This window comes from Oreochromis aureus, linkage group 5 (assembly GCF_013358895.1).
Source record: "Oreochromis aureus strain Israel breed Guangdong linkage group 5, ZZ_aureus, whole genome shotgun sequence".
Classification (NCBI taxonomy): domain Eukaryota; kingdom Metazoa; phylum Chordata; class Actinopteri; order Cichliformes; family Cichlidae; genus Oreochromis; species Oreochromis aureus.
Genome location: NC_052946.1, coordinates 23,040,290 through 23,067,237, shown reverse-complemented (window position 1 = coordinate 23,067,237; position 26,948 = coordinate 23,040,290). Strand labels below are relative to the sequence as shown.

Genomic DNA, 26,948 nt, shown 5'->3' with positions numbered 1-26,948 from the left:
ATTACCTAAGAAAAAAATACCATATTTTTACAGGGAGACAGATAGCATTTTTATGTCTCAATTTAACTTTTCAATAGCATATGTTGTTTATTTTACCTGTTTAGTTTAAGGACTTCTGATATATTAACCAATGTTAACAGTGTTAACTTTGTAGGAACTGACCCCAAGAGTGCTTTTTTGTCACCGAGATTAACCCCTTGCATCTTCTGTAAGTGAGACATGTGATCACACACTCTGTGAGCTGTTGTTTGGCAAAGAGCCAGCCAGTCAGAGAGCTTTGTGAAGTTGCGCCAGGCATCGAGTTGACCTGATGTCTGAGTGGGTTAATAATTGATGTCCTGAGTTTGACCTTGTTGTCGCACGCGATCCCATCTCAATCCTATTTTTCTAAGAATTTGTATAAGTCCCCCCCCCCTTCCACACACACACCTCTTTTTTTGTTTTGTTATTGTCTGTCAAAAAAAGAGACAAAATGTAATGCCACCTAAAAAAAAAGCAAAGAAAAAAAAAACAGAACCAAAAAACCCAGAACTCTAAAAAAGTAAAACCACTTCCCTGCTTGCTGTTCATATTTGTATCCACAGACTTTGGTCTTCCGGCACAGTGCAACATAGTTCATGTGTTGCAATCTTTCCAACAGGGCGTGTGTGTGTTTGGTAATAGACACCGAGGAGCAGCTGATGTAATGACTGTAAAACAGATTTCCAAGAGTCTGAATGACTGGAATGCCTTTAGGAAATATAGTATTTAAAAATGGTTTTTGATGAAACATGTGTGAGCAAGCTTCCACGACTTTTAAAGAAGAGACAGGCTTCAAGTAAAAAGTTAAAAAATATTTTATTTACAACTTCTTTATTCTGTTTTCCCCACAAACATATCAGTCCACTCTTTTTGTCTGCACAGCCCCCTCCTGAAAACAACACCTGATGGATCAGATATAGTAGATTTGGTCCACACATACAAAATAATTTCATAGCAAAAATTATAACTCAAACCAGTATTTTAGAATTTGAAATACAACCAAGGCTAAAAAGTCAATTGTATCTGACAATTAAAAAAAAAAAAAGTCAATACATACCATACATGTAATATGTATAATATATATAATGTTTTTAAAATGACATTAACTTCACAAAAACAAAACAAAAAAACAGCTAAAGATAAACTCTTGAAGGCACAATATGGCACATACACTTTTATTTTTCAGCAAACAGCTAACATCATCATGGCAATGTGCCTTTGGTCGGCTCAACAGTTTCTCACAGTTTCTGCAGGCGTCTAAAATATGTTAAAGGCAATAATCTGATTTCTGTTTTTGGATAAAGCTGATTAAAAAGAGATAGCACCTTCACCCTGATGCCAAAACAGAAAAGGACTGTCTGAGCATTGCTTTAGCGTGTGTGTAAGCATTCATGTATTTGTGCGTGTCCACAGAGGTATTGAAGCACGTACACACTGCTGCTGGTGCTGCTTATGATGGCTGTAATTGACCGTGTAGATAAGCTGCACATGAACAACACATACTGTATTGTGTGAGACATGGTGTCATATATTCACAGTGATACATTTCTCCTTGAGGCACTTGAAGCTGGCTGTGTTGAACATTCACAATTTTACCCTCGAGCTCGCCAATAAGAAAATCCCCTCTCTTTCAGTTTGTCCCAGACGCTACTTTTGGTGCAATAGGTGGTAGTTTCATATTTAAGTTGGCACCCTGCTCAGCAGAGGGTTCAGGCTCAGCAGAGGCTAAAATGACTGTGCACCACAAGTTATTCACATGCAGACTGTCTAGACAAGATCTAATACTCAGATTCTGCATTTCTTTCCCTGAATTCTGTTTTCCTCTTCTTCCTCATCTCTTTCTCAATTTCAGTTAGTCAGTCTGTCTGGCTACATGACTTTATTACCAAAACACACGCACACACACAGCACAAAGTGCTTAATCTCAACTCATGATTTTAAAAGCAATCTCTTTTCATTTTTTTTTTCACTTTTATGGTATTGTGCAAAAGTCTTCAGTCACTCTCATTTCTCCATATTTTACTTTGAAGGAGCCAGAGTTTCCTGTAATTTGGTCAAGTGGTCTTGAGCAATTGTTCTCCAGGCTTTCTGAATGTCTTTAGTTTAAGTTTTTCTGTAGACACTGACTGCTTTGTAACTCATTTGTAGTCCAGTCGTTGTACCTGATTCTTTTTGTTTTGTTTGTTCAACGCTGACTATTGAGGATAAAAAAAACAACAAACTCCAAGGATAAACAATTGTCTACTTTACAGACAACTTAGCAAGCAACCAACGAAATGTGTCTTTAGTAACTTTATTACTTGGGTGCAAAAGCTCATAATTTATTTAGCTGAATGTACAAAAATGCTAAAGGTAAGTTTGACAGTTTGACAGGCATAAAATAAAATTCAGCACCAAGGTGATTCCCAAAGTGCTGTTAGCTGAAAGCTTGGCATATCTCAGCAAAGTGTGCAGTATGTCTTTAAAAAATCTGAGGAAACAGAACAAGTTGAGGACAAAGTAAGAAGTGTCAGGCCTAAAAAACAGCAGATGAATAGTATCTGAAATGTATGTTAAGAAATAGGAAAAGACCAGCAAAGACCTGAGAGATGCATCTGGACCTTCAGCTGATCCATCTACTGTTCAGTGAAGCCTCATCAGAAAAGGCCATCAGTGAAAAAACCTTTCTTAAGGAAGGGGAACAAGGAGAAAGTTACACAAAAACCGGACTGAAATCAGAGGAACCAGTCTAATGGAGCGATGAATCCAAATTTAAACTTTTTGGTTCAAATCATTGTCAGTCTGCAGAAGATCAAGAGAAAGGCAAAACAGCGAGTGTTTAAAGCCACCTGTAAAACACAGCAGAGGCTCTGTCATGGTTTGGGGCAGCATTTCAGCCAACGGTGTTGGAGATCTTGTCAAAACTGAATTATGAGTGCAGAGAATTATGGTCAGATTTTGATCTACCATACAAAGGCATCTGGAAAGTGTTTGATTGGCAATGGCTTAACTTTACAGCATGACAATGATCCCAAACACACTGCCAATGCAGTAAAAGCATACCTGGATAGAAAAACACACAATTGAACATCTCCCCCAGAGCCCTGATCTTAACATCACTGTAGCAGTGTGGGATCATGTTGACAGAGAATGGAACAAAAGGCAGCCAACATCCAAAGAAGAGCTTTGAATGTCCTTCAAGAAGCCTGGAGAGCTATTCCTGAGAACTACTTAAAGTACACACTCTGTTTTTGCTTTATATAATGTATTCCCATGTGTGTTTGCAGACGTTGCAATAAAACTGATGAACCTACTTCTTAAATCAAGGGTGACTCAAGACTTTTGCACAGCACGGTATTTTTCTTCACCCCTTTCTGTACTTGTCCTCTTCTCCTGTTGAATTCTAATACAAGTCCTTCATGATCTCCTGCAGCAACGGGTGCAAACACATGTCTATCTCTGTCTTTTTAAGCAGCTGGATGAGATGGACGTGATCGGTGACTATCTGACGCAGGTCTGTCATCTTCTGGAGCAGCTTGGCAAACAGCTGCAGAGAGTCTGGATGGTTTAGCTTCAGCTGCAACTCCAGTGAATGAAGCACCGTCTCCTGAAGCTGCTCGATGGGTTTCACATTCAGCAGGCCTGGGCGGTCTGGACACATTACAGAGATAAGGAGGATAAATGAGAGGCTGACCACAATATATCCAAAGTCCATTAAAACAGGTAGGTGAAAATTTAAATTGGCATAAGAAGAGAAATAAAACCGATAGACATGAAAGAAAGGAAAATGACCTAAAGTTTAAAACTTATGTTGGATGGAGAGGTGCAAATAACTAAACATTATCCACATTCACTGGCAGAAAACATCTCAGTTTAGGTTAAGAATGCTTATCTCGATTTCAAGAGATAATATTTCTCATTTAGGTTAATATTTAATTAAAATGTTTAATTTTAATCATCATGCTATCCAAGGTCAGGTTTTTATCAAGCAGCACTATAATAATGACCAATACTAGACTAAGCAGTTAGGATCTGTTGACATAAGAGGGTGAGGCACAAGTGTTCACAAGCTGGTCTGATTTGTTAACATTTTAGATTTTAAACCCTTAGGTCCCTGCTTGCTTTACTGTGATATTACTAGAACAAAAATGTTTGTTAAAAGATGTCAAAGTTGTATAAAAACAACTCGACTGAGTGATTGCTAGTTGCTCATGTGGTTGCCAGTGAAACCTCACCTTTTTTTTTTCTTTTCTTCAAGATACAGTGAGTCAAAATGTTGTCACCAACATGCAACTTGCTGTTTGTAAATCTGCCTATACATGATGCAGTTGCTGTTTACTGCAGTTCTGCTAGACTCCCTTCCCAAAAACATCCAATACATCTATGAGTGGGCCGAGGCTGGCCGGAGATAGTGTGTTAAATACAGAGAGCGTATAACTTGGATTTACTTGGAGCAGTTAACTATGTTACTTTATATACACATGGATGTAAATTAAAGTCACATTGTCTGGCAGAAGCACAGCGATAACATGAAATAACCTTGGAATGATTTTTTTTTAAAAATGCGAATAATTAAAATAAAAAAGTATTTTTGTTTCATTTCTGCCAAATATTGAGCTGAGAATGGGGTCGCCAGTGTTGTATTTGTTTAATATATATCGGTAAGGAAACAGGAAGCGGTTAGCTTAGCTCTGTACAGAAACAGAAAGGCGTAAAAATGAGATTGCACAAGTGGTTTTATTGGTAGGTGATCATGGTATTCTTATTGTGCTAAGCAGCTGACACAGTAGTGCATTAGTAGATGCTACATAGAACTTTGCAGACCCACGTATGCATGTTGTAGCTACCAACAAGGGGGCAATGTCACGCATATGTGGTGCACGCTTGTTTAGGCTAGTTTATGTTTTTGCTGTTGCTGGTTCTTTAGCTTAGTCCATGTTGTGGAAAAGTTTTCGTGGATTTTTTTTAAATCCAACTTAAGGTCACAAGTGGACAGAGATGGGTAGAGTCTATCCCAGCTGTCTATGGTCATGGGCCGTGGTACGACCTGGAAAGTTCACCATACAACTATTACTTGTGCCAATCAGGCACTCTGACATGAACATCTACGACCAGTTTGGACTCACCAGTTAACCTAGCATGCATGCTTTTGGGCTATGGGAGGAAACTTGTACAGGGAAAACTCCACATAGAGAGGCCCAGGCTTACAAAGAGGTTCAAATGACTACCTTCTTCCCGTGAGGCAACAGTGCTAACCACTGCGCTGCACCACCCAATGTGACCAAGATTTGCAGTGAAGTCAAACCATGTGTTAAAAACACTGAACTGTCCACTGCAGCTACTCTCGATGCTGGTTGATCTTTGATGGTTTTTCTGCATGTGTTAAAGACAATTTTTCTACATACACTTAACGTATTGCTACATGCTGTTGGGCTTTTTTTTTTACGGGGGGTTGCACACATGCAATAGCTTCCACTGATTACATTTTCACAATCCCTCTCACTGTGTAGCCAGCCATGATTCCCTCAATAAGGAACACTGCCAGAACAGCTATTTCTCCCTGCTTCCAGCTGTTACGCAAAGCAAGGTTAAGCTGTGTGCAGCATCAATTTAATAGACAGATATTAACCGATAATGGTGTCAGTCCTGTTAACTCAAAGTCTAAACTCAGACTACAGACGTTTTAAAATCCATGCCAATTTTGAAATTGTTTCATCGTGCACATACAGAAAACTTCTACAATTATTAGAAATATTAGGGCAGAGGGAGCAATGTGAGTGATCTCATGTGGTTGCACTCCTAGACTAAAATGGAGACTGTGGTGCAATCGCTTGCTGTAATGTTAGCAATAGCTTGCACTGAGAAAAAAATCAGGCGGCTAATAAAATCTAGATGATAAAGTACTTGGGGAGATGTGGCCAGCAAGGGTTGTTTATTCTTGAGGTGAGATTTTAACTGTCAATAAAATCTGTCGACACCATTACCCGCCCCCAGACTAATCTTATGTATGCAATCGTGCTCTTGCCATATATGGAAAAACGGTTCATTCAACACATCAATGCAGCAGATGACATGTTAATCATTTCTGTATCCCTGCAGTCTTTCTTTTATGAGTATATCAGCACCAATAAAGTGCTGATATACTCATAATCAATTTTTAACTCTAAATGTCCAACAGTGGACACAATGAATCTGTGAGAGTTTTGGGAGGTTTAAGAGTAGTGCTCTAAACCATTCACATATCCAGATTCCTCCTCCGAAGGTCAGGAGAGGTGAACTGGGGACAGATAGTAAAACAAACAATAATAAAAACACTCACCCCCACTGAGAATGATAACAGCCAGAAATAGGGCCATGTCGCTGTCGTCCAGCTCCAGCGTGTTAAACTTGACGGAGAACTCAAACTTTGGTTCCATCATTTGACAGAAAGGTTTCCTGAGACTCTTGAGGAACTCGCGCGTCATAAAAATCTGTCCATAGGAGATGAGGGTCCCATCTTTGTTCATCAGAGGCGACATCATGATGATCAAAACCTCAATCACACCGTACTTCAGCAAAGTAACCTGAAAATAAAGAACACAATGACTGTATCAAAATCTGGCAAGATCTTTAGTAGAAATGATAGTTGGGTCGTAACTTCATTTTCATTCAAAATCTAGAACTGCAAGCAGCAATGAGCTTCGCTAACCATTATGTTGACTTAGTTATGTTGATCATTTTCTGAACTGAAATTGTCCAAAACTGCTTATTTTAAAGTTGTTTCAGAACAGAAAAGAGCTTCCACAACAATCAGGACTGAATGGATGAACCACTGATGAATCTCACCTGATCATTTAGGTCCAAATCGACAAATCCAGGGATACTTTTGGCAAACTCTGTCACTTCTCTCACTGCTTCTGCTGAACGAGACTGACAGCTCTGGAAGAAACGCAGCTCCACAGCGTCTGCTTCTCCATGTCCACCGAAGCCCGTCATTCTCATAACCTCACTTTCTGACATTGGGTGCGTTTCCGTGTAGCCTGATGCCAGGTGAGAGAAGGTACTTAATTTAGTTGGAGGAGTACAAGAAAAACAGAGAAGCTAACTATATAACAAGCTAAAAATCACTTAACAAAGAGTTAACAGATAATTGCTGAATTTTGTGTCTTTCTAGATCTCTCGATCATCATTCATCTCCATTTTTCTGCAAGACTTTTAGAAAATAACAATACAATTATTGACTGATGAAGAGAATATGACAGAAGATACAGAGGTACAATTGAGAATAGGTAACATAATTTATCAGCACCAGTAAAACTGGACTTGAAAAATTTAAAAACAGCACTTTTTTCCCCCCAGAAAAACCAATGCAATGAATTTGGGTTAATATGTGTGCTTTGATAATTATCTGGTTTATGTGGAAACCAAAAAAAAAAACATAGACAAAACTGGGTGAAACTGGTAAATGAAGAAGTTTAAATAGTTGTGATTTTCATTTTAAGGAGCTTGTCTGAGTTTCAGCCTTTGTTTTGTATATGTTGAATTGCTATTACTATTAATTCCAATGTAAAGGTTTTTTTTTAATGTGGAATAACAGGAACATTGCTGTAGCTAATTGCATTCCTAATACTAAACAGAACAATAACAGACAAACAATATGTTTTGCACATTGCAACAAAAGGTGTTGTTTAACAGAGTAATTTGATACTACCCACCTCCGTGTACGGGTGGAAGAGTGGAGGTCTGGTGCTGCTGCTGCTGGTGGTGCTCTGGGACTGGTATCTGCTTACAATTAATGAACTGTTCGCCTTCCATTAGAGACTTCATGTCGTGGATGACAAAAGGCTACAGGTAGAGTGCAAGGAAAATTTTGGGAGCATGCAGAAGAAAAGGAAAAAAGAAAAGAAAAAGAGAAAAAATTAAGTCGATTAGAGGTCTTCTGACGACATTTAGTCTCATCTGTATGATGAGCCAAATAAAGAAGGTCTCAGCTGCAGGCCGACACAGAAAAAAAACATCATTTCCAGGTATCTGAGCTACCTTACTCTTACTTTAGTAAAACACTGACACGCACTGGCCTGAAACATGAATGCTGCTATTCACACACATAAATCTTCATTGTAGTGGGAATAGAGGGAATTAAAGCAGGCAATTCTCTAGAAGTTGTGAAATGAACAACCCATTTCCTGCATGAGTGAATGAAACTGAGTGGGGGGAGTGAAATGTCTTTATGTGCTCACTGTGCAGGAATCTGTTTGTTAGTTTTGTCTTTACACAGCAATTGTATGTATGTTGTTCAGTGCAAGCACAACGAGCGCCTCCATTTTCTTATAAGTGCCAGCTTTCATACAATTTCTTTCAACACACTCAGGATTGCTGCTACAAACATCACTGTATCTGTAGAGGTTAAACAAATATAGTCTATATAAAGATACCTTTAGTCTATTTGTGCGACTGTAATGCTACGTTTTAGCATTTGCCACTAGCAACATTATTAAATGTACAAAAAGAAAAAAACACTATACTGTGTAGCTTAGTTGGAAACTAAATTTATCTAGTGTGAACAATATGTATAACAAAGAAATCAAACCTCCATTTTATCTGAATCACTCATACAACAAGGTAAAATAATAGGTATCTTGCACAGAGACAATGTAGCTCCGTTTCCAAAATAATGGAGCTAAACAATGATGGTTTTCCAAGGTTAAAAAAAAAATCTCTTCTTTTATCTCAGATGGTGTGTCTGGAGTTCCGGTGCAGTTAAACACTGATTACACATCAACTCATATCAAGGTTCTGCTTGTTAAAAAATGTAAATATTCTACGAAAGTTAAAATCATTGACTCCCAATTTGTTTCAGGAGGATTGCTTTGGTTTAGTAAATAACCAAGAAGTCCCTCAAACAAAGAGACGATTCAGTGCTATTTGGCTGCAATCACCACGATGAACAGTCATAACAAGCAGACGAAAGAGATGCGGTGCAACCTTGAGCTGAGAGTTATCTGAGAACACGTGTAAAACACCCAAAACTAAGAAGCTCCTTCTACATTTTAAGAATATAATACGCTCAAAGTTTCTAATCCACCTTTTTTATTATGTGAGGGAAAAAGTCACTGAAGATGAAGTGATCAGGTTTCACAGAAAAGCCTACATAAACGTACACATTCACAAATACTGTAAATATCTTCACGCTGAGAGTTTTTAAGCATGTTTTTCATATTTTTGATGATTAGCCGTCATTTGTCTGAAAACAGACCAATGAATTTTTGACCTCCAGTGACTCATCTCACATCTTGTGACACGATTCTGTGTTTTTATCGGTTAAAAAAACTGTCCAGTGTGCACCATGGAAGTATTAGTCAAACAGCATCAGTACCAAGAAAAAGAAGAAGGAACAATAGTTACTGGTACAAGCACAGAGCATATGCGCTTTTTACTTTGCTCCGCTCCACTCCTTAAAGCCCAGGAAAACCAGTATGATGACATGGCTATGCATCAGTGTCAACTTAAAATGACATTAGATTCTTGCAGATATGTTGGTCTCTGCCGATTGGTTGGAGAGACTAAAATCAAATCCCCAACTGAAACTACTTGCAGTTGGAACAATGTGAGAATGATAATGGAAACACAGCGTAACAGGCTGACAGTACTATCTGATATCAAGCCAACGCCATCATCTCCATATCACATATGTATGTCTGGTTGAAAAAATGCAGTTGCCACACTGAATGTAATACTACTACTACTACTATATGAATAATACACAACAAGCAACTTCACATATAAGAATAGTGGCATCACAAGGAGAAAAAAAAGGAGAAAACTGTTAAATTAAAAGCAAAAATAAAATAAAGTATTGTGGATCAATGCAAAGTGGATAAAAATATTCGCTTGAGATATATTGTATGTTCTGCTTGAAAGCTATTTGATTAGGTCTCTTTGGAAAACTCTAAACGCTAAATAGTTTCTTCGATTCAGCTTTTGTTGAAGCATGTTTTGAGCAGGACTGTTGAAGCCATGGCTGTAAAAAAAAGGACCGCTAAAAGCAACACCACCCTGTTCTGTAGTTTGACCATTGTAACCTGAGATATTTTCTAACAGCCAAGACATGTTGAAACCAGTCCATCCACTTTTTGAGTTAACACAGCAGTAAGAGCCTAAAAAAGCTTCATCTGAGTCAAAACTGAGCGTGCTCACAGGAATTTATGCTGACAAATGTTAAAAAACATGCTGAGTAAAAGGTTTAAAATACTTAAGAGTTTAAATCATATTATTGGTTTAGTATTAATAACAATTCTAACTAAATTTAATTCTTGTATAAGTGAAGGTAAAGAGTAATAGGGCAGTAAGGCCTTGTCTATGTCCTACTTCTAAATTTTGGTAAAATGCTGCATGAAGTTATGGATTTTTCCCCCTGGCCTCTTCACTATGATCTTGACTCTGTTTAATGTCATCCTTGCTTGTGATAGTTTCCAGAATGGGAGATATAAAAAAAAAATATATAGGTCAAATTTGTGCTGTACATGTCGCAAACAGGAAAGAGAAACTGGTTCAGTAGCTCTCATCAGCAAGATGAGAACGTTCAGTATATGTAGAGTAGATGACATGGCTGATATATCCCTGGAATGCAAAGACAAGTGAAACCACATGCACACCTGCAAATATCTTATCAGTTCAAATGTTGGTCTAATATTAAGAAGCAGTGCTCAAATACAGCTTTTTTCTGATCTATTTTCTGTCCTGTGAATGCCAATGTTGAGCGCTATCTGTCTGCCGATTTTGTACACATCCGAATCAAAGCAAATGAGAATTTAGAGAGTGCTGCTTACCACGTTGTCTCCGGTCTTCCCAGAGAGGATGGCCCTGGCCTTGGCCTTGGTGAGAGGGAAGTATTTCAGATAGGCCTCGTACAAATGCCGGGCCAGAGCCCTCAGATCTGCTGCCTCCGGGTGCATGTGCTCCATGTCAGATGAGAACTCGGCTAGCAGTTTTTCCTTCTCCGCCTGAGGCATTCGGCCAAAACGAATAGCTGGGAAGGGAAACAGAAGAACACTCTGGTGAACCATGAAAAACAGACATAATCACATGTGCACAGCAAATACGCAAAACCTGAAGCATAGAGTCAATTTACCGGAGTCACGAGACCTCGAAAGTCCCAGTTTGAATTAATACCATTTTGACTGACATTTCGACCTCAAACCACGTGTTACCACGTGCTTAACTTTTACAAAACATAAGTTAGGCTCCTTTAGGATGAAAACTTTAATAATTAATTCAAAGAACATGGGGAACCCTAAAAAATCTTTCTAAACTACATTTTTCCTTTAGTAAACTAGCTTTAACAGAAGTAAAACACACTTTTTACTTGTGTATCAGACTGTAACATCTAGTACAATATGCTCATTCATGTGTAGCTATGTAGACATGAATAAATCCCAGCTTTTTCCTGCTCAAACAGGTCATTTTTGGAAGTGACTACATGTGATGGATTAGCATACACAAAAATAAATCTGTCTTGACCATGTCATGTGATTGAAATCCATTTCCTGTTATTTCAGACCAGTTGATAAACAATATTCTACTTAAGCAAATGAAAAATAAAAAAAATGACTTTATTAAAAGCTGGTTATTTTGTATACTTATATTGAAGTCACTGTAGTACAATACCTGCTTAAGTAAAGGATTTAAATACCTTTTCCATCACCCCATTTACTTTCTGTTAGATTGTTTAATTTCTTTATCACATCTTTAATATTTGATCAATGAGCAATGAATCCAATTGAACAGCTAATGTCAACAGAATTACCCATCTAGAGCAAACACAGGAGATTTTACGGCATACTGAAGCACTAAAAACCCCAATGAACACAGCATGAAATGAATATGTGGGACATTTCGTGTGAGACAGGGGACGTGTTTCGTTTACCTGATGTACAACAATGCTAATGTTAGGTAACTACTCTTTAAACCGTTGCGATGTCACAATATTTCAAGCTTGGATTTTAAGTAATGGAAAACTTGTTGTTGCTCTAATAACTCAAAGATTTCTGAATGTTAAACAGTCACATGAGTCATATGACTCATGGCTTCTTTAGTGAAAGGGAAAATCCAGTGGCATCAAAAGATGACAAATGATTCTGCTGTGATTTTCGAGGTGTGTCTTATGAGGCAATTACAACATTTTGTCGACTCTGATATTGTGTACGGACTGATGTTTTCACAGTTCACCGAAAATCTCTCACATAAACCCAACAAAGGCTAATTATCTTTATAAAAGCTGAGTTGTTTGTTGAATAGCCAGCCTTTTAGGTATTTATTTTAGGATTCAGCTGAGTTTGATAAATGTATTCTCTTGTAAATGAGGTATGAGTCTCAATGGGACTACCCATATAAATACTGACCTGAAATGTAACAGCTTTCATTGCATTAATGTAATTTTCACACAATGTAAAATGGTTTACCTTCTGTAATGGCTATTACCTGATAAAAGTATGTGTATTTTATGGCCCTTAACTAAATATATTATAAATATTTCATTTGATCAAATAATAACTATATAAAATGTATCTTCTATTAAGAGAGTTGCATAACACTTTTCAAATTTTATAGTCAGCCTTGATTTTATGCTGTGACAAAATTAAATTTGCGAATGAGAAAAAAGATTTTACAAGCTGACAATTTCTCTGAATACTACGTGTCAGTTTTAGACTTTGTAACTTTGTAAAGCAGTAAGGTCTGATGTCTGTCAATAAATGTAAAATGCAACTCATGTTTTGTAGAATTAGCAACAAAAAAAACCAACATATAAAAAAAAGAAAAAAGCGCAAGATGCGACTTGTGAACCTCCGCAGAAATAACTGGTCCACTGGCAGATGAAAGTAGGAGGTAACGCCATATCTATCTACCAGCATTCAAGTGAATGCTTCCCTTGCCCTGCTGTGTGTACATGAAAGCAGCATTGTGGTTGTAACATGGCTGATGTGGATGTCATTTTTTTTCTTCTAAGAAATCTGACACCAAGGTGTGAACCATTCTTTTTCTGTCAGTGGAAGTCATTAATTATTCCTGATTTCCATTTCATTCCCAGCTCTGAATTTACTGCAGTGTGTACGTGATTATGTAATGCTGACTGCACACCCTAAGCAAATGCATACAAACTAAAGTGGCCCTACCACTTACTGGGCACCGCGCCTACGGCAGTGACACAGCAAGCTGGAGAAATCAGTTCAACGTAAGTCAATCATTGATAAAACAAAAACCCACACAACTCCGGCTATACCTATTACACCAGAGTGATATCAGAAAAGGTGGAGGTAGAGAGAAAGACGCAGAGATAAGCAACAGCAGGGTAGAAAAAAACATATTTCTATTGATAGCAGATGCTCATAATGTTGTTGAGTTCTAAGATTAAAGTGTGACAACAAGTCCAGGAGACTTTTACAATGATGATTGACAAAACCTTTCGTGCTAACCGGCACCAGCTATAAGTTCATTACTTAGATAAAGGAGACATGGATAAAAAAAAGCTTGAATTAAGAACCTTTTGGTCATGAAACTGTGAGACTGTAATGTATAATTCATCTGGCACCAAACTCTTAGAGATAAGATCACACCTGCGTTAATGTGATGTTGTTTCCAATAAACTACAGTTACAAGCTGCCAAGTAGGAAAAACTTGTTCCCTCAGCCTCTGAAGCAGACAGATACCACGCATCTATGCCAGTGTTTTCAGTGATGAATTGAATTTCTGAACCGTTGTCAATTTTGTGCAGCATCTTCCTCCGGGTCTTGCTGTAACGCTCTGACTGGGGGTGGTTTGTACACCTAGTAGGTGATAAACCTGCTGTAGAAGTTTGGAAATAAAATCTGTCCCCACCTCTCTAGCTATGCCTACCTAGATAAAAACCACAGCAGATAATGTCTTTGGCTTTTACTCATCTCAGGGGCAAAGCTTTAAGACAGTGGGTAGCACAGTTACAAATGACTAACATGTAAGAGTTACCAGACTAATATATATGAGTTACCAGGTGAGCTTCTTTCAAGGGGAATGACTTAAATCTGTTCCCGTTCTTACAATCGGTGTATTTATGATGGGCAATGGCTGAACTGGGGAACTTATTTGGTGGAGGTAAGCTGCTATGTCTGACAGATTGGACAAACCCCAAGATGGCCTCTGCCCAAGGTACCAAATAATCAAGCTATGGCCTCAGTCTTGGTAAAATATGGCATTTCTCACTATTTAGGTTGCATCTGCCCACATATCCAGTCTATGGTCAGGATTGCCTCCTGCTCTAGCCCACTGGGTAAGTAAGCTGTGGCACCTCCATCATCATCTACCACTTCATTAAAATCATTCTTTTTTTCCACCTTTTAATATTCACCTCAGTCTTCAGAGTCAAGACTCCTGACACCAAAGAGGCATCAGGCTGTAATAAAATACATCCATCAACTTTTTAATATTTACTATTAGAGCAGAACTAACAAAACCACTGAATGCAACTGGTTTCCTTTTATACTTTAACTTCCTCAGGTGAGTGTCTGGAATGGCTTAAGTCTGTAACAAACCCAAATGAAGAACTATCTATAAAGCAGTTTGTTTACATATGATTTAAGTGACTACACATGTTAGAAATGCCTTGACTAAACTCCCCCGGTATGTTACTTTGGTCTGTCCCAGGGCCTCTTAAGCAGGTGCTTACTTACATCCTGTTAAAGAAAAGCTGAGTACTGCTAACATATACATATATATATATATACATATATTAAGATTAAGGTTTTCTTTTCAACACAGGTAGATGGCCAGCTCCCTTGTGTTCATTCACCTTTCAGTCCAACTGCCCCTTAAAAAAACTGCCACTTAAAAAATGCTGAAGTGATTCCAGTATCAATCATTCAGAAGCCAGTTTAAATATAGGTTAAGGTATTGAGCCCCTGCTGTCCATTACAGTGTCATACTGTTTTTGACATGCTGCAATTACAAGCTGTCAAGTAGGGAAAAAAAAGACTTCCTCTGAATCCAGCACACCGATACCATGCAAGCATGCCAGTGTTTTCAGTGGTTTGTCTAATTAAGTCTTAGGTACAGTCCCCATTAATTTACCTGAGAAGCAGAGTTATTCGGAGCTCTTCAAAGATCACCTTGTTTGCTCTGAAAGGGGGAATTCTGCTTGTTTCTAGAGCAATACGGCCAAATACAAAAAGCTTAAGTTTCAGCAAGTGCAAGGCCAATGACAGGGCAGCAACAACATCAGTGTTTGATAAAAAGTTGTATAATTTACCATCATGCCTTTGTTATTTCCTGTTCTGTCAACTTCTTGCCCACTTGACCACAGAGTTCAGCGTAGCCACACTTCCACTAATGTATGAGAGAATTTCCTGTCGCTGTCATTGCTTTTTAAAAAAACAAACAAACCAGTGGTTGTGCAGCAGGCAAACCTACTTCATCAGAGTATTCAAATCTGTGTTTGCAATCGACAGGAAAGCTATTACTTTGGTGGTGTTACAGCCACCAAAATACTAGCTAATGCATGCTCACTATTTATTACAAATTTCATGACCTCACACACTTTTTTCAGTGCAGATGGGGAAGCGTTCTTTGTGGGAAGCAGGGCTTTCTGACTTGTCATGATTTGCAGAGTTATTTTAATTTTCAGACCTCACCGAGGTATGGCGAGCATGCTATAAGTGCGACGAGAAGGGAAAGACCTATAATGTGTCCAACCCTAACAGGTGCAACAAATATAACAGGAGAATCAGGAAGACATCAATCAAACATAACCAGAGTATACTTATTTACTCACGGGGTTCATAATGAAACGCTGCTGAGGAGGTGGAGTCAGGTGTGCTTGTTGATGCGCCTGACTGGACAACAAAAGCTAACAAAACAAAACTATTCTATAGTCTCGTAGCGACGGATGAAAGAAGAGATTTTTTTCTTTTGAAGTAGACAGTTTCTCTGCATATTGTACTTCTGTGGAGTAGTTTGCAAATGGTGAGGTCATCTAACAGCTGTTTACTTGTATCTCAGTAAAAAGCTCCACGTACAAATGTCTGGTACATGAGAGGCAAACATATGCGTGTTTTCATTGATTTATTTTTTCTTAAGGGATCATATTAGTGATGTAATCATGTGTTTATTGTATGTAAATGTTCCTCTGGACTTAGAGAACATTATTTAACTGCTCCACAGACTGTTGGACATTAGCAGTGTAAAAAGATCTTCGTGTCCCCAGTTAAGAATGCACCATGATTATAATTATGTTGTGGAATCGTTTGAAGGAGGCAAATTGACTGATTATGATGTCAACCCTCTATAACTGCACGTACAACAAAAAAGACCCACTCACGTGGCTGATGTACAAACTTAATTTACACAACCAGCAAAAGCTTGTGCGAATAAAACCGAAGCTGGCACACATTTTCACACATTCAAACAGCAGCAAAGCTGACAGAATTGCTATAACACATTTTTGATGATATGCAGTGAAAACAGTCAGGCTGTGAGTAGCATGCCTCTGATAGGTGTGCTACTCACACCTATCATATCTGTCACTATCAGGCCTTTGTTGAATAAAGCACAAAGGCAGGTCAAAATTTAGAACTTTTGATAGGCGTTATAGTTAGCTATACACCAGAATCTCATCTTTGAATTTCTACTGTGATATGAATCAGTTGGGCGGTGGCGGGTACACACTGCGCGCATGATGGGAACTAAAACATGAACCAAGATTTGCAACACAGGCCAAAGACCAGAGATGAAAGAATTGGCAACATCTAAGACAGTGATATAGATTTGTGCACACATTACTATGACACCTCAAAGGCTAAATTGGAAGCAGTGTGGTCAACACGCATCTGCGGTTCTCAAAGGGCACAAGTACTTAGTCCGAGAAGAAGCGCTTCCTGGACCTCACTTTCAAAGAAGAATCGGTCTTTTTACCTACATCTGCTTATTTATAGACATATAAATAGGGGGTTTCATTCCTCTCTGAGGGATGAAAAAGAAAAATGAATACACAGAAGCTTCAACTTTTCTTGCTGTAAACTTTTTTTTTAGTTCATATTTGAGTTTAATAAAAAATGCGACCCACGCGTGCTCCGACTGTGTGCAGACTGTCATGAAAACGTGTGTATGAATGCCACCGGCTTACCGTTGTGTGACATCCCGACGTTGAGGCACTTCTGGAAGCGACAGTATTGGCATTTGTTACGCGACTTCTTGTGAATTCGACAGTGAAGATCACAGTGATCGTACACCAGCTTTAACCTGATAGTGCGTCTGAAGAAACCCTGTGAAACAGAGGGATACGATTAGTACACATGTAGTGACTTCAGTTCTTATGGTGGCTCTGCCTACTCTGGCAACATTTTTCAAATAAGCCCTATTCTAATGGATATTTGATCCCTTCATCAAAAAGGATTGAGGGGCATAAAAAAGTTTTAACATTTCATTTAATAATTCAAATTCTGAATCAAGTTAATTGCTGGAAAACTAGCTCGACGCAGTTTCTACTGACTGACAAATACTGATAAGACACCTGGCTCTTTCTAATCTGTGTGGAAGCCAATCATTGGGCCAACAAGTCTATTGAAAAGTTAACTGTGCAAATTTACACATTATGTCTTCAACCTTAGGACCAAAGAAGCTTATCTTACCTATTAATGTGTAGCCATGGTCAAACTTATAGTATACATTCCTACACCCTGAGCAGTGTATAAGGAAAAAAAAAATCCTATGGGCTGCAAATTTTTGAAAGGCGAATTTTCAGTGAGAATAAAAACTGACATCAGGACTTTATGCGAAGGCTTTTCAAATAAGCATCTACATTCCTACGATCCACAGATGTTTCTTTTTTAATCATAGGTTATTTAAAGAAGAAGGAAGTTAAAAGGGGTCAAGACTCCACCTCAATAAAGAATGTTTTCTGTTTTAAAACAATTAAGTGTTTGCCTGCTTGGCTGACCCCCCTCTTCTTGTGAGTCTCCCCTGAGACATCAGCAGAACAATAACTACTCTACCTCACCTTCATTCAGCCCCTGACGGTACAGAGTGACAGCTTACGGCGGCAGAAAAACAGAAACCCTTGTTCCGCAACAGTGTCAAAGAGCTTCTGTTTTAACACTGTGGTGGAGTTCAAGGTGACTGTCAGTGGTCGTGTTCTTTTTGATTGTTTTTACAATGCAAGCTGCAGCTAAAAAAACATAACTGTCAGCATTATGTGGTTCAGTACGAGTCCAAATTTTACAAGAAAAACTGATCATTTGAATAAATCATGTGTAGCTCGCGGCTCTGTTCATTCTTCTAGGGAGTTAAGGCTTAAGCCAACCAAAAACAAATCCATGGTTACGATCCACTGGAAGGACGTTTGTGAGACAGGCAAACAAAGTGAATCCTCGAGTTAGTGAAAACTCTTTTTTTTGAAAAAAGGCCCCCTTCTTTGATCAGCCCTTTCTCTTACACAGTATTTCATACTGAATGAATATGGCATGACTGTTTTCCTGTTGCAGGAAAAACACATTCACCCTTTGAGTTTAGTCATTTGGATTACCAATCCATCAATAACCGTCATGAAACAGATATGCGGGTCTGTAAGTTTACTTTCACGGTCTGTATTCACATGAAGCTGTTCATTCCATAGAAGCTTCGTAGCTTCAACTTGACGAGTGATGAGGGCACCAAGGCCACTGAGTGGTATCAGTGGCCTTGTAACAGTAAGCACTGTACAGGTGTGTAAGAATAGACATGAACATGTCTACAGAAAATAGACTCTGCTACCCGTGGAGGCAAAACCTCACTAAGACTAAATTTGGCTTGGTAGCTTGTGTTTACTACATGTGATGTCAGCCTAAAACGAAGTTAATCGTAAAGGAACAAGTCACTATTAAAACGATCATTTATGCTATTAAAACAGCATAAATGAGCCGTTTTATAATTACGCTCTTTAACGTAGATAAAAACGGCATATGTTAAATCTGTATTTCCTAACATTATGAAAACTACAAAATATTTCAGCTGGACTTTTCCTAGTAAATAAGCAGTATTTATAGTAGGCCTGTTGTATTGCACTAAGTTGAATCATACTAGTCAGTAACAAGCTGCTGCATTTCAGTTTCTTTTTTCTGTGAAAGCGCCAGAGTGAAGGTTTCTTTTCAAATTAGTTTGATTTCAGACGTGCAAACGCTTCTTGGATCTAAACCAAAAGATGCACAGGCAGGCCTGCTGCCGATTCTGAAAAATCCATCTCATATGGGTTTGGAGAAAAATGTTCATGTTTCTGTAATGTGTCAATATTTCAAAGAAAATGGAAATATTTCTGAAACTTCACCCACACTCTATTAGTTATTTATACTCTATACAGACAGACAAACAGACAGAGAGTTTAAATGGGTGGCTGTCTGAAGAAGCACACGCCTATCTTGAGCCCTCGCTGAGTGGAAAATGTATGGGGCTTGTGGTTAGAGTGGCAGACATCAAAAAGTTGAAAAAAAAAGCACATTTCTCTCCATGCATTATAGAATTATTTATTCCACCAACAAGTTTCACTGACGGGTGACACACAGTGACAGAAAAAGAGTGGCAGAGAGAGAAAAGAGCTGCAGTAGAAATTGTTACACCCATTACCATTTCCTGACACGACTTGAAAGTAGTATGACTGCTGATTTATAATCATCTGAGCATTACTTTTTAAGAAAAAGACTTAACACACTCTCTACTGATATGAATCACGATTTAACACATGAATCATTTCTGTGATGATTGAAAACCATTTAAAAAAATCCTTTCTAAAACTGAGCAAAGACGGAGCCCTGCTTAAAATGTATCGACTGATCCACAAATTGACCTAAACATGAATCGTGTCAACCGCTGTGTGCAGTTTAGTAAAATTATAACCAATGACAAACCTCAGTGAGGATTGTTTTTATTTGTTTTTGTTGTAAGAATAAGTTGAATATTTTGAGGTTGTAAACCGGTACATGGACATAACAAAAAAAAGGAATCGAATGAAGAGATTATGAAACGATCTGAAATGTTTCTACGCCCATCGTTATTTTCGTCTTCCCTTGTGAGATCGTTCGGCCTTACCTTGCAGCCCTCACAGGCGTGGACGCCATAGTGAAACCCTGACGCTTTGTCCCCACACACGCGGCACTCGATGTTTAGCGCTGCCGCCGACGTATCGTCTGGGAGCTTAGATAACACGGGACTATCTGAGTACTGTGGAGGTGACTCGGGCTCCAGCTTGATGGAATCTGATCAAGAAACACCATCACGCAGAAAGGAAGACAGACAGAAAGCACAAAAAGTTCACCTCTTACATCCATTTAAAAGTTCAGCACTCGGTTGCTTAAACCATGCTTCTATAAATCTGCATCCTGTCACCCATAACTGGCTTTAATAGTTACACTGATGCATGCAACACATCTCTTAATCTCAGTCTACATCTCAGTCAGCTCACCGCTTGCTTTGTTACACTTTAAGTATTTTTCAAGTTTATATCATTTGTCTCTGATGCGCTTACTGAACATGTCTGGTTGTGTCCTGTAGCTGTGCATGTTTGTGTAGTCCATGTTGGTCAGGTGTTCTTCACTCTGCGGTGGACTTAGGTCATAGGCCACGCCAGCGGAAGGGATGGAGGATACAAGCGGGGGAGACAGGGAGGAAGGGATGGAGGAGGAGGAAATGGAGGCGTAGTCAAACGTGGACAAATGTTTCATTTCGAGCGAGTGGGAGCTGTCCTCCAGCTCTGGCAGATCTGCTGTGTTCAGACTGAAGCCAACAGGCCAGGCCAGGAGCTGCTGGGTGTCCACCATGTCTACTGTAAGAGAGAGAAAAGGCAAGTATGCGAGTTAATTCAAAAATCAGCTGCCAGCTAAATTTAACTTAACATAATTAGAAAAACAATAACCACTAAGAATAAAAGAAAGCAGAAAACTTGGTGCGAAAGATGCAAGGATAGGACGATGTATATGTAAATAAAAACACATGTCCACATGCACATCCACATGTACAGTTGTTAATAATTAAAAAGGACTTCTCAGAAAAATTCTAAACATTCGGCCGTGCGCACACACTCCACTAAAAAACACTACAAGGAGTACCCATCGTGCTTTACTTCATTCCTGCAGTGTCTCTGTTATCTAGTAAACAGGGAGCGCTGATTGTGTCACAGGCAGTACAAAATGAACTCTGGCATTGAGGAACGTCTCTTCTGCTCAAAACACTGCCTTCCTCTGCTGCTGTTTGGGTGGCTCGCTGTGTGATTGCCCAACCACAGGACATAGAAAGCAGGCCAAGGATGCAGGCCTTTAGCTTCTGCAGCTCCTCGTGTCTTAAGGACTGGGTTGGTGGTAAAAACTGAACAGTATCTTTTTCAACTTCTAGGAATTTTACTTTTTATTTGCTGAAGATTTAATCTTGTGCAACTTTTTTAAAGGAAACGGTTGGTGTTTACCACTATTTCTCTAATTGATAACTAATCCATTGGAATGTTTTGTCTGCCTCTGCATACTTTCAGACTGCACGAACTTGCCTGCAGCTCTCACCTATAATCATTTGTTTTTTTCTGAAAATGGAAATCTTCAGAAAAAGGTCACAGAATGAAATTATTCTTTTAAAAGGAGCAACAAAACCAAAAAAATCCTTCAAAAAGGTGCACTTATTGTTTTGTCTTTGTTGCACTTGCCAAAGTACGGCAGCCAGGACAATGATTTGGCATTTTGATGTGTTTCTCGTCATTGCTAACAGTTACATGGAAAAATAAGCTTTGGCTACAATGACAAATGGTTATGATCCACTTCTTTGTTGGTTCTTAATCTTTTTTCATGGGATTTGTCAACACCGAGAAAACATTTTCCGAAGCAATATGTGCAATCTCTTGATTTCTACTGAACAGCACCCTCTGGGTATTCAGCTTGTTGTTAGTATAAATAAATTAAAGTTCTTGTGTCATTTCACCTTCTAATGCAGATGGTCAAACATTGGAAGGAAAAAAAACAGCCCAGATGATCAAAGTCCGCTAGACGGAGGTTACTGCAGTCCACATGAAAGCAAACCACATACGAGCCTGTATAAGCCTGGCTACCTTTGCACAAGGCCCTGATGTAATGTACAAGTTGTAGAATATGTTGTTTTTAGGATGTAGGCTATTTAAATAGCCTTCCCAGACAGTGGCTCTATAAAATGAGTCACTCATATTGCTTGAAGTTTGTCCCCCTGGCAATTATTAAACCTGTAAAAAAAATCATCATTGTATATCAAAATATGTAGAACATTACTTTCTCAGAATGGCGTAGCTGTAAATCTAAACCTTTGCCACCGATTTAATGACATGCAAATTCATCCCTGGCTCTGCGCTGCAGCAGTCTTATCTACTCACTGCAAAACAATGTCAGACTGCTCAACACCAACCGGTGCAGGTCAAAATACTGCCATAAAGCATCTTTTAGGATGAAATTGTTTCTGAAGAACAATTAGCATCCACTCTAAATCGCAGTATGAACAGTAATGTATTAGAAAAGCAGTATTCTTGGAAAAAACTACACTTTTGCAGACCGTTGCAAACAGGTTTATGTTACATGTTTGTTTTTTTTGGTGGGGTATGTTACGCTCGAAACTGCGGTTTCTTGAATTTGTGTTTTTTGAAGTTTTCATTGGTAAAGTTCCAAGTAAGCTCACAAATAAAGACAGGAACTCATTCTCTGAAAACCACACCCGCTAAAGGGGAAACCAGTTGGCACCGCAATAAGCAACCGAGGGCCACATTTCTATGCTCGCATCGTGGAAACGTTCAGCTAGCTAAGGACAGTACATTTCACTTGAGTGCATTTACGCAATGCTTTTCTAGTCCTAGAGACCACTCGAGGCTCTTTGTCCTGTTGTAGAATTAAATATATTTACTTGAAATTTTTTTTTTTTTTAATCAAAATCAGACATTAAAGGTTGTTTGGCAGAGGTTTATTTTAAGATCTGGTGGCAGTTACGAAAGATTGTTTGGCCGGTTCTCTAGTTCAGATCATCAACCTTCACTCTCTATTGATTATATACCAACTGCCCACAGTGGGGTTTTTTGTTTTTGGCCCTTTCAGTTTAAATAAAGGTCAAAATTTCAGCACAAATGTCTTTCGAGTTTAGAAAACATCAACAGCTTTAAGGACTACTCTGCAGAAACTTGCAGGATCTTGAATGGACTCGTGATTTTTGTTCAGGGTCGTCACAAGAGCGTATGAACTGGATGGCTCAAGTCACTTAGTCACTTTGCTATTGCCTATAAATACGTCAATAAATAAATAACTTGTACTCACACAGATTACGCCCAGAGGTTGTAAACTAAAAAGCACAGCGATACCCATTTAAAAAAGACCATTATTAAACCTAAACTAGCCCACCTTTACAGGTACCACAACAAATTTAGTGATAAACAAGCTACTTTAAACTACACCTTCACAGAGAAATGTAGCCACATTTAAAAAACAAGTACAAAAATATCAAAAATGTAATAGACTACAGAGGCAAACCGGGAGAATGACCGGATAGATTTTTTTTTCTAGACGCAAAAGTGGGTACTAAACTCACCAAAGGTTAAAATGACTGTGAGTGCCGAATATTTTTACCACATTTTCATTTCGTTTGTAATTTTCGAGTGGGGTCACGCTTTAAAACTATTTTCCCAAGCTGATGAGTGATCTGTTTCAAGTTTTAGAGAAATTAGGAGTACTTCCTAAAGTCTGACCTGCACATGCCCTGCTGTTCTGTGTCCTCCTCGGTCGTGTTAACCAGAAGGTTATCTGGTTGTCTATCAGCACAATTCAGCATAACACCGACGCTGCTCTGGCTCGATGGTAAAATATGCAACTGTACAGCAAAACTAAGCGAGTTTATGAAAAAAACAAGGAACAACATGGACGGTGCAGAAATGCTTTAACCAATAAATGGCATCATAGCAACTATCACCAACTTCTGTATGCAGTCTGTGAGCACCATTACTACACACTTGTACACACTGGGGGCAGATTGTAAGAGACAGACCCCAAATGTATACTGGCAGATTTAAATCAGTTATGTACCGCACTTTTTATGTTATTCATTTCTAATTTTACTTTTATGGTAGAAATAAGTATATCTGAATATTTAGCTGCTATTTTCAACTGACACACCTTCAGTACAGTAGTGGGTATCTGTTTTCTTCATGTTGTTGTGTCAAATTAACTTACGTGCTAATGCTCATTGGATTAAAGTAACACTTGACTTAATGCACAGTGGGATCCATTTGATATTTTTCCTAACAGTCTAACAGTCTGTTAGATTTCTTTATTTTTGCTAGTTTATGATGGGAAGAGAAAGGCCGATCTCTAAACATCAGCAATGAAAACTGGATATATTTCCTGTGCTCGTAACAGGACTGTGCTGAAATTCTGACCTTGATTTAAACTGAAGAGACAGTGAAAAAACACAGAGGACAGCGGGCAATTTATAAATAATCAATAGAGAAAAAAGTTCAGTGACCTTCCAAACAACCTTTCGCAATCACCACCAAATCTCAAAATAAACCTCCCTCCGCTCCTCAACCTTTACTGCCTGATTTGGAAAAAAATAAGTGTAACAAAAGAATACAACAAATTATGCAACAGGACAAAGCCAAAATAGCAATACTCAGGTGGCACAGTAGCACCAGCTATAAAAATGGCTTGAAATGGCTCCAAATTACTTGGCACAACATCCCTGTGGAACAAACATCCTCCTCATCCTCCTCAACTGCATATTGTTTCCTCTCTACTTGTTTGGAATGTGGTGGCGAAAATCAATAGGGGGTCCACTTAAAATTCACATCAACTGTGACATTGTTTCACAGCGAGTGAGAGAAGGCATGTGCGTGTCCACATGCTGTAACTTCCACTGCCCTGGAAGCTGGTGACTATTAATAAACAGAGAAACCTGGATATTTTTCCATATGCTGGCCAGGTGCCAGCTGATCTAAAGCTAAAATAGCACCGGAGCAACTTGCGCTCTCGTTGGCATGAAGACATCAGGACACAGAAAATTAGCAGGAGCGCGAGTTCTGACAAAAGGCAAGAGAGATAAAGCAGGAAGGGTGAAAGAGAGCAAGTTCCCAGACCACCAAAAGAAATCAAGCTGGACCCCTGAGACTTTGAAAAAACTCTTATCTTAGGAAATTCATGCTCAGTGCTCACCACCACATGGGAAGGAAAAAAAAGGGAAGGAGGCTGCAGAGTGGCAGTTAAACCAAGGTGCTTAAATCATGTTGCAATCAAAGGTAAAAAGTATTTTTCCTATAGCTCCTCTTCTGGGAAACGCTACAGTGCAAAAGCAACCAAATTAACCTGATTTTATCAGACTGGTTTGTGGGAAAGCAGCCTGTCAGACTTTATAAAAAGTGAGGGATGACTAGTAAGGGACACGCAGTATGTTTCAAAAGGTGTGTACATGTGAGCACGTGTGACAGTTGTTTCCTGCCAGTTCTCAAATTTCGACATGTCAGGACTTGATTTCCACGTAAGAGTACAGTGTGTAGGAGTACTTTCTATTGGCTATTGCCTCACTCGCGACCTAATAACAAAGGCCCAACGGCAATCTGGCAGGCAGGTCTGGCAGGCTGCTGTACCTGAACAAGCCAGACAGTGTGTGTGGGCGCAAACACACAGCGAAGCACATCAGCATTTTCTGCGAAATGAGCTCATACAAACAGGGACAAGAAGTGTCCAATTACTTAAGAGGAGAGAGAAGTTATTATTACATGAAACAGCAAGACCAAAGTGTTAACTTTAAGAGCGAGTGTCGTGTTGTTTTTTTGCAGCCTGGATGCAGCAACTTTGGAAAAAAGAGGGAAAAACAGGGGGTCAGACTCAGAGATGTGAAATCTTTTCTTCAGGGACCGAGTTGCAAAACAAATGTGACGCTTTTTAATGTTCATATTTCTTCACAGCGCCAATAATTTGGTCCAAAAGAAACTGAAATGCAAGGGATCAGATTACTTCACAGAAAGCGTTTAAAGTCCTGTCTGTAGCTTTGAACGCTGTTTTGAAAATCAAGGGAACAAGCCTCTTACTTACCTTTTAAAGCACTACTAGGAAAGCGTAACAAAAGCACTAAAAGCTGCAAAACGTGCAGAAGAAGAAAAAAACCTTACAGTCAGGAAAAATCCAGCATCATAATTCTTCTTTTTGAGTGTTTAACCGCACTCCAGCAAGAGTGCTGTTAAACGTAAGTCAGGCAAGGGTAAAGAGGAGTTAAGAAAATGAGAGACGTTAACACAGAAATCAGCCTCGTATACTTAGTAAAGGGAGAACCTGCCCTGCTACATTCAAGGCAGTAACACTCTTATCTTCTCTGTTTGAATAAAAACTATTCAACTTGTCTGAAGGCGAGGGCTGAACCACGCATATCAAACCAGGCAATCTCTCATTCAACACATGTGGCTGGAAATATACTCTGTTTCCACATGAAAGCTGAAAAAAAAGTTCTTGCAAAAAAAAAGCAACAGGTTTTTTTTTCATATATCACAACTAAGTGAAGAAAAATAGGTAAATATAGACGTGCACTACAAAGAAGAGCTGCATAGTTACTAAACAAAACTCAGTCTAACAGTTTTCTAGCCGTTGCTTTAATGAGATCCTGACGATAAAGTGACATGTTGCAGAGTATTTCCCCTGTAGAAGAGAGTGTTTTTTCCTCTTTTCTTTCTTTCTTTTTTTTGCACAGTAAGCTATTTATTTTACCAGCTTTTCTGTGTACATGAATGCGTTGAAGTGCGACAGAGAGAGAAAGAGAGAGAGTTAGTGCAGAGAGTTCTGTGACTTCCTGACCTCTTCATGTAAAACAGTATGTGGTTCGCTGTCAGTGACTAAAACCAAGATATGCCCGCCTGCACGTCTGCACAGTCCCCACAAATTCTTTGAAAAGATTAGTGTGCTTTATTTTTGCCTCGTTAGTCCTGCATAAGGAAGCTGTGGGAC

At 38.9% G+C, this 26,948-nt stretch overlaps 1 protein-coding gene across 5 annotated transcripts in view; it reads right to left on the bottom strand.

Moving 5' to 3' along the window:
- Positions 1-812: 812 nt before the first annotated feature.
- Positions 813-26,948, bottom strand: part of pparg (peroxisome proliferator-activated receptor gamma) — a 40,212-nt gene continuing 14,076 nt past the window's right edge. For 3 of the 5 annotated variants that reach the window (XM_039611777.1, XM_031731393.2, XM_031731395.2), the window contains exons 2-9: positions 20,498-20,794; positions 20,062-20,228; positions 17,129-17,267; positions 10,809-11,008; positions 7,695-7,824; positions 6,826-7,019; positions 6,320-6,563; positions 3,404-3,651 (exon numbers count right to left, since the gene is read on the bottom strand). In XM_039611777.1, the coding sequence (XP_039467711.1) occupies positions 3,404-3,651; positions 6,320-6,563; positions 6,826-7,019; positions 7,695-7,824; positions 10,809-11,008; positions 17,129-17,267; positions 20,062-20,228; positions 20,498-20,789 (1,614 nt within the window). In that variant the 5' untranslated portion in view covers positions 20,790-20,794. Of the gene's footprint in view, positions 3,652-6,319; positions 6,564-6,825; positions 7,020-7,694; positions 7,825-10,808; positions 11,009-17,128; positions 17,268-20,061; positions 20,229-20,497; positions 20,795-26,045; positions 26,202-26,948 lie in introns of those variants that run through there. The other 2 variants (XM_031731394.2, XM_031731392.2) reach the window with 2 other exon arrangements.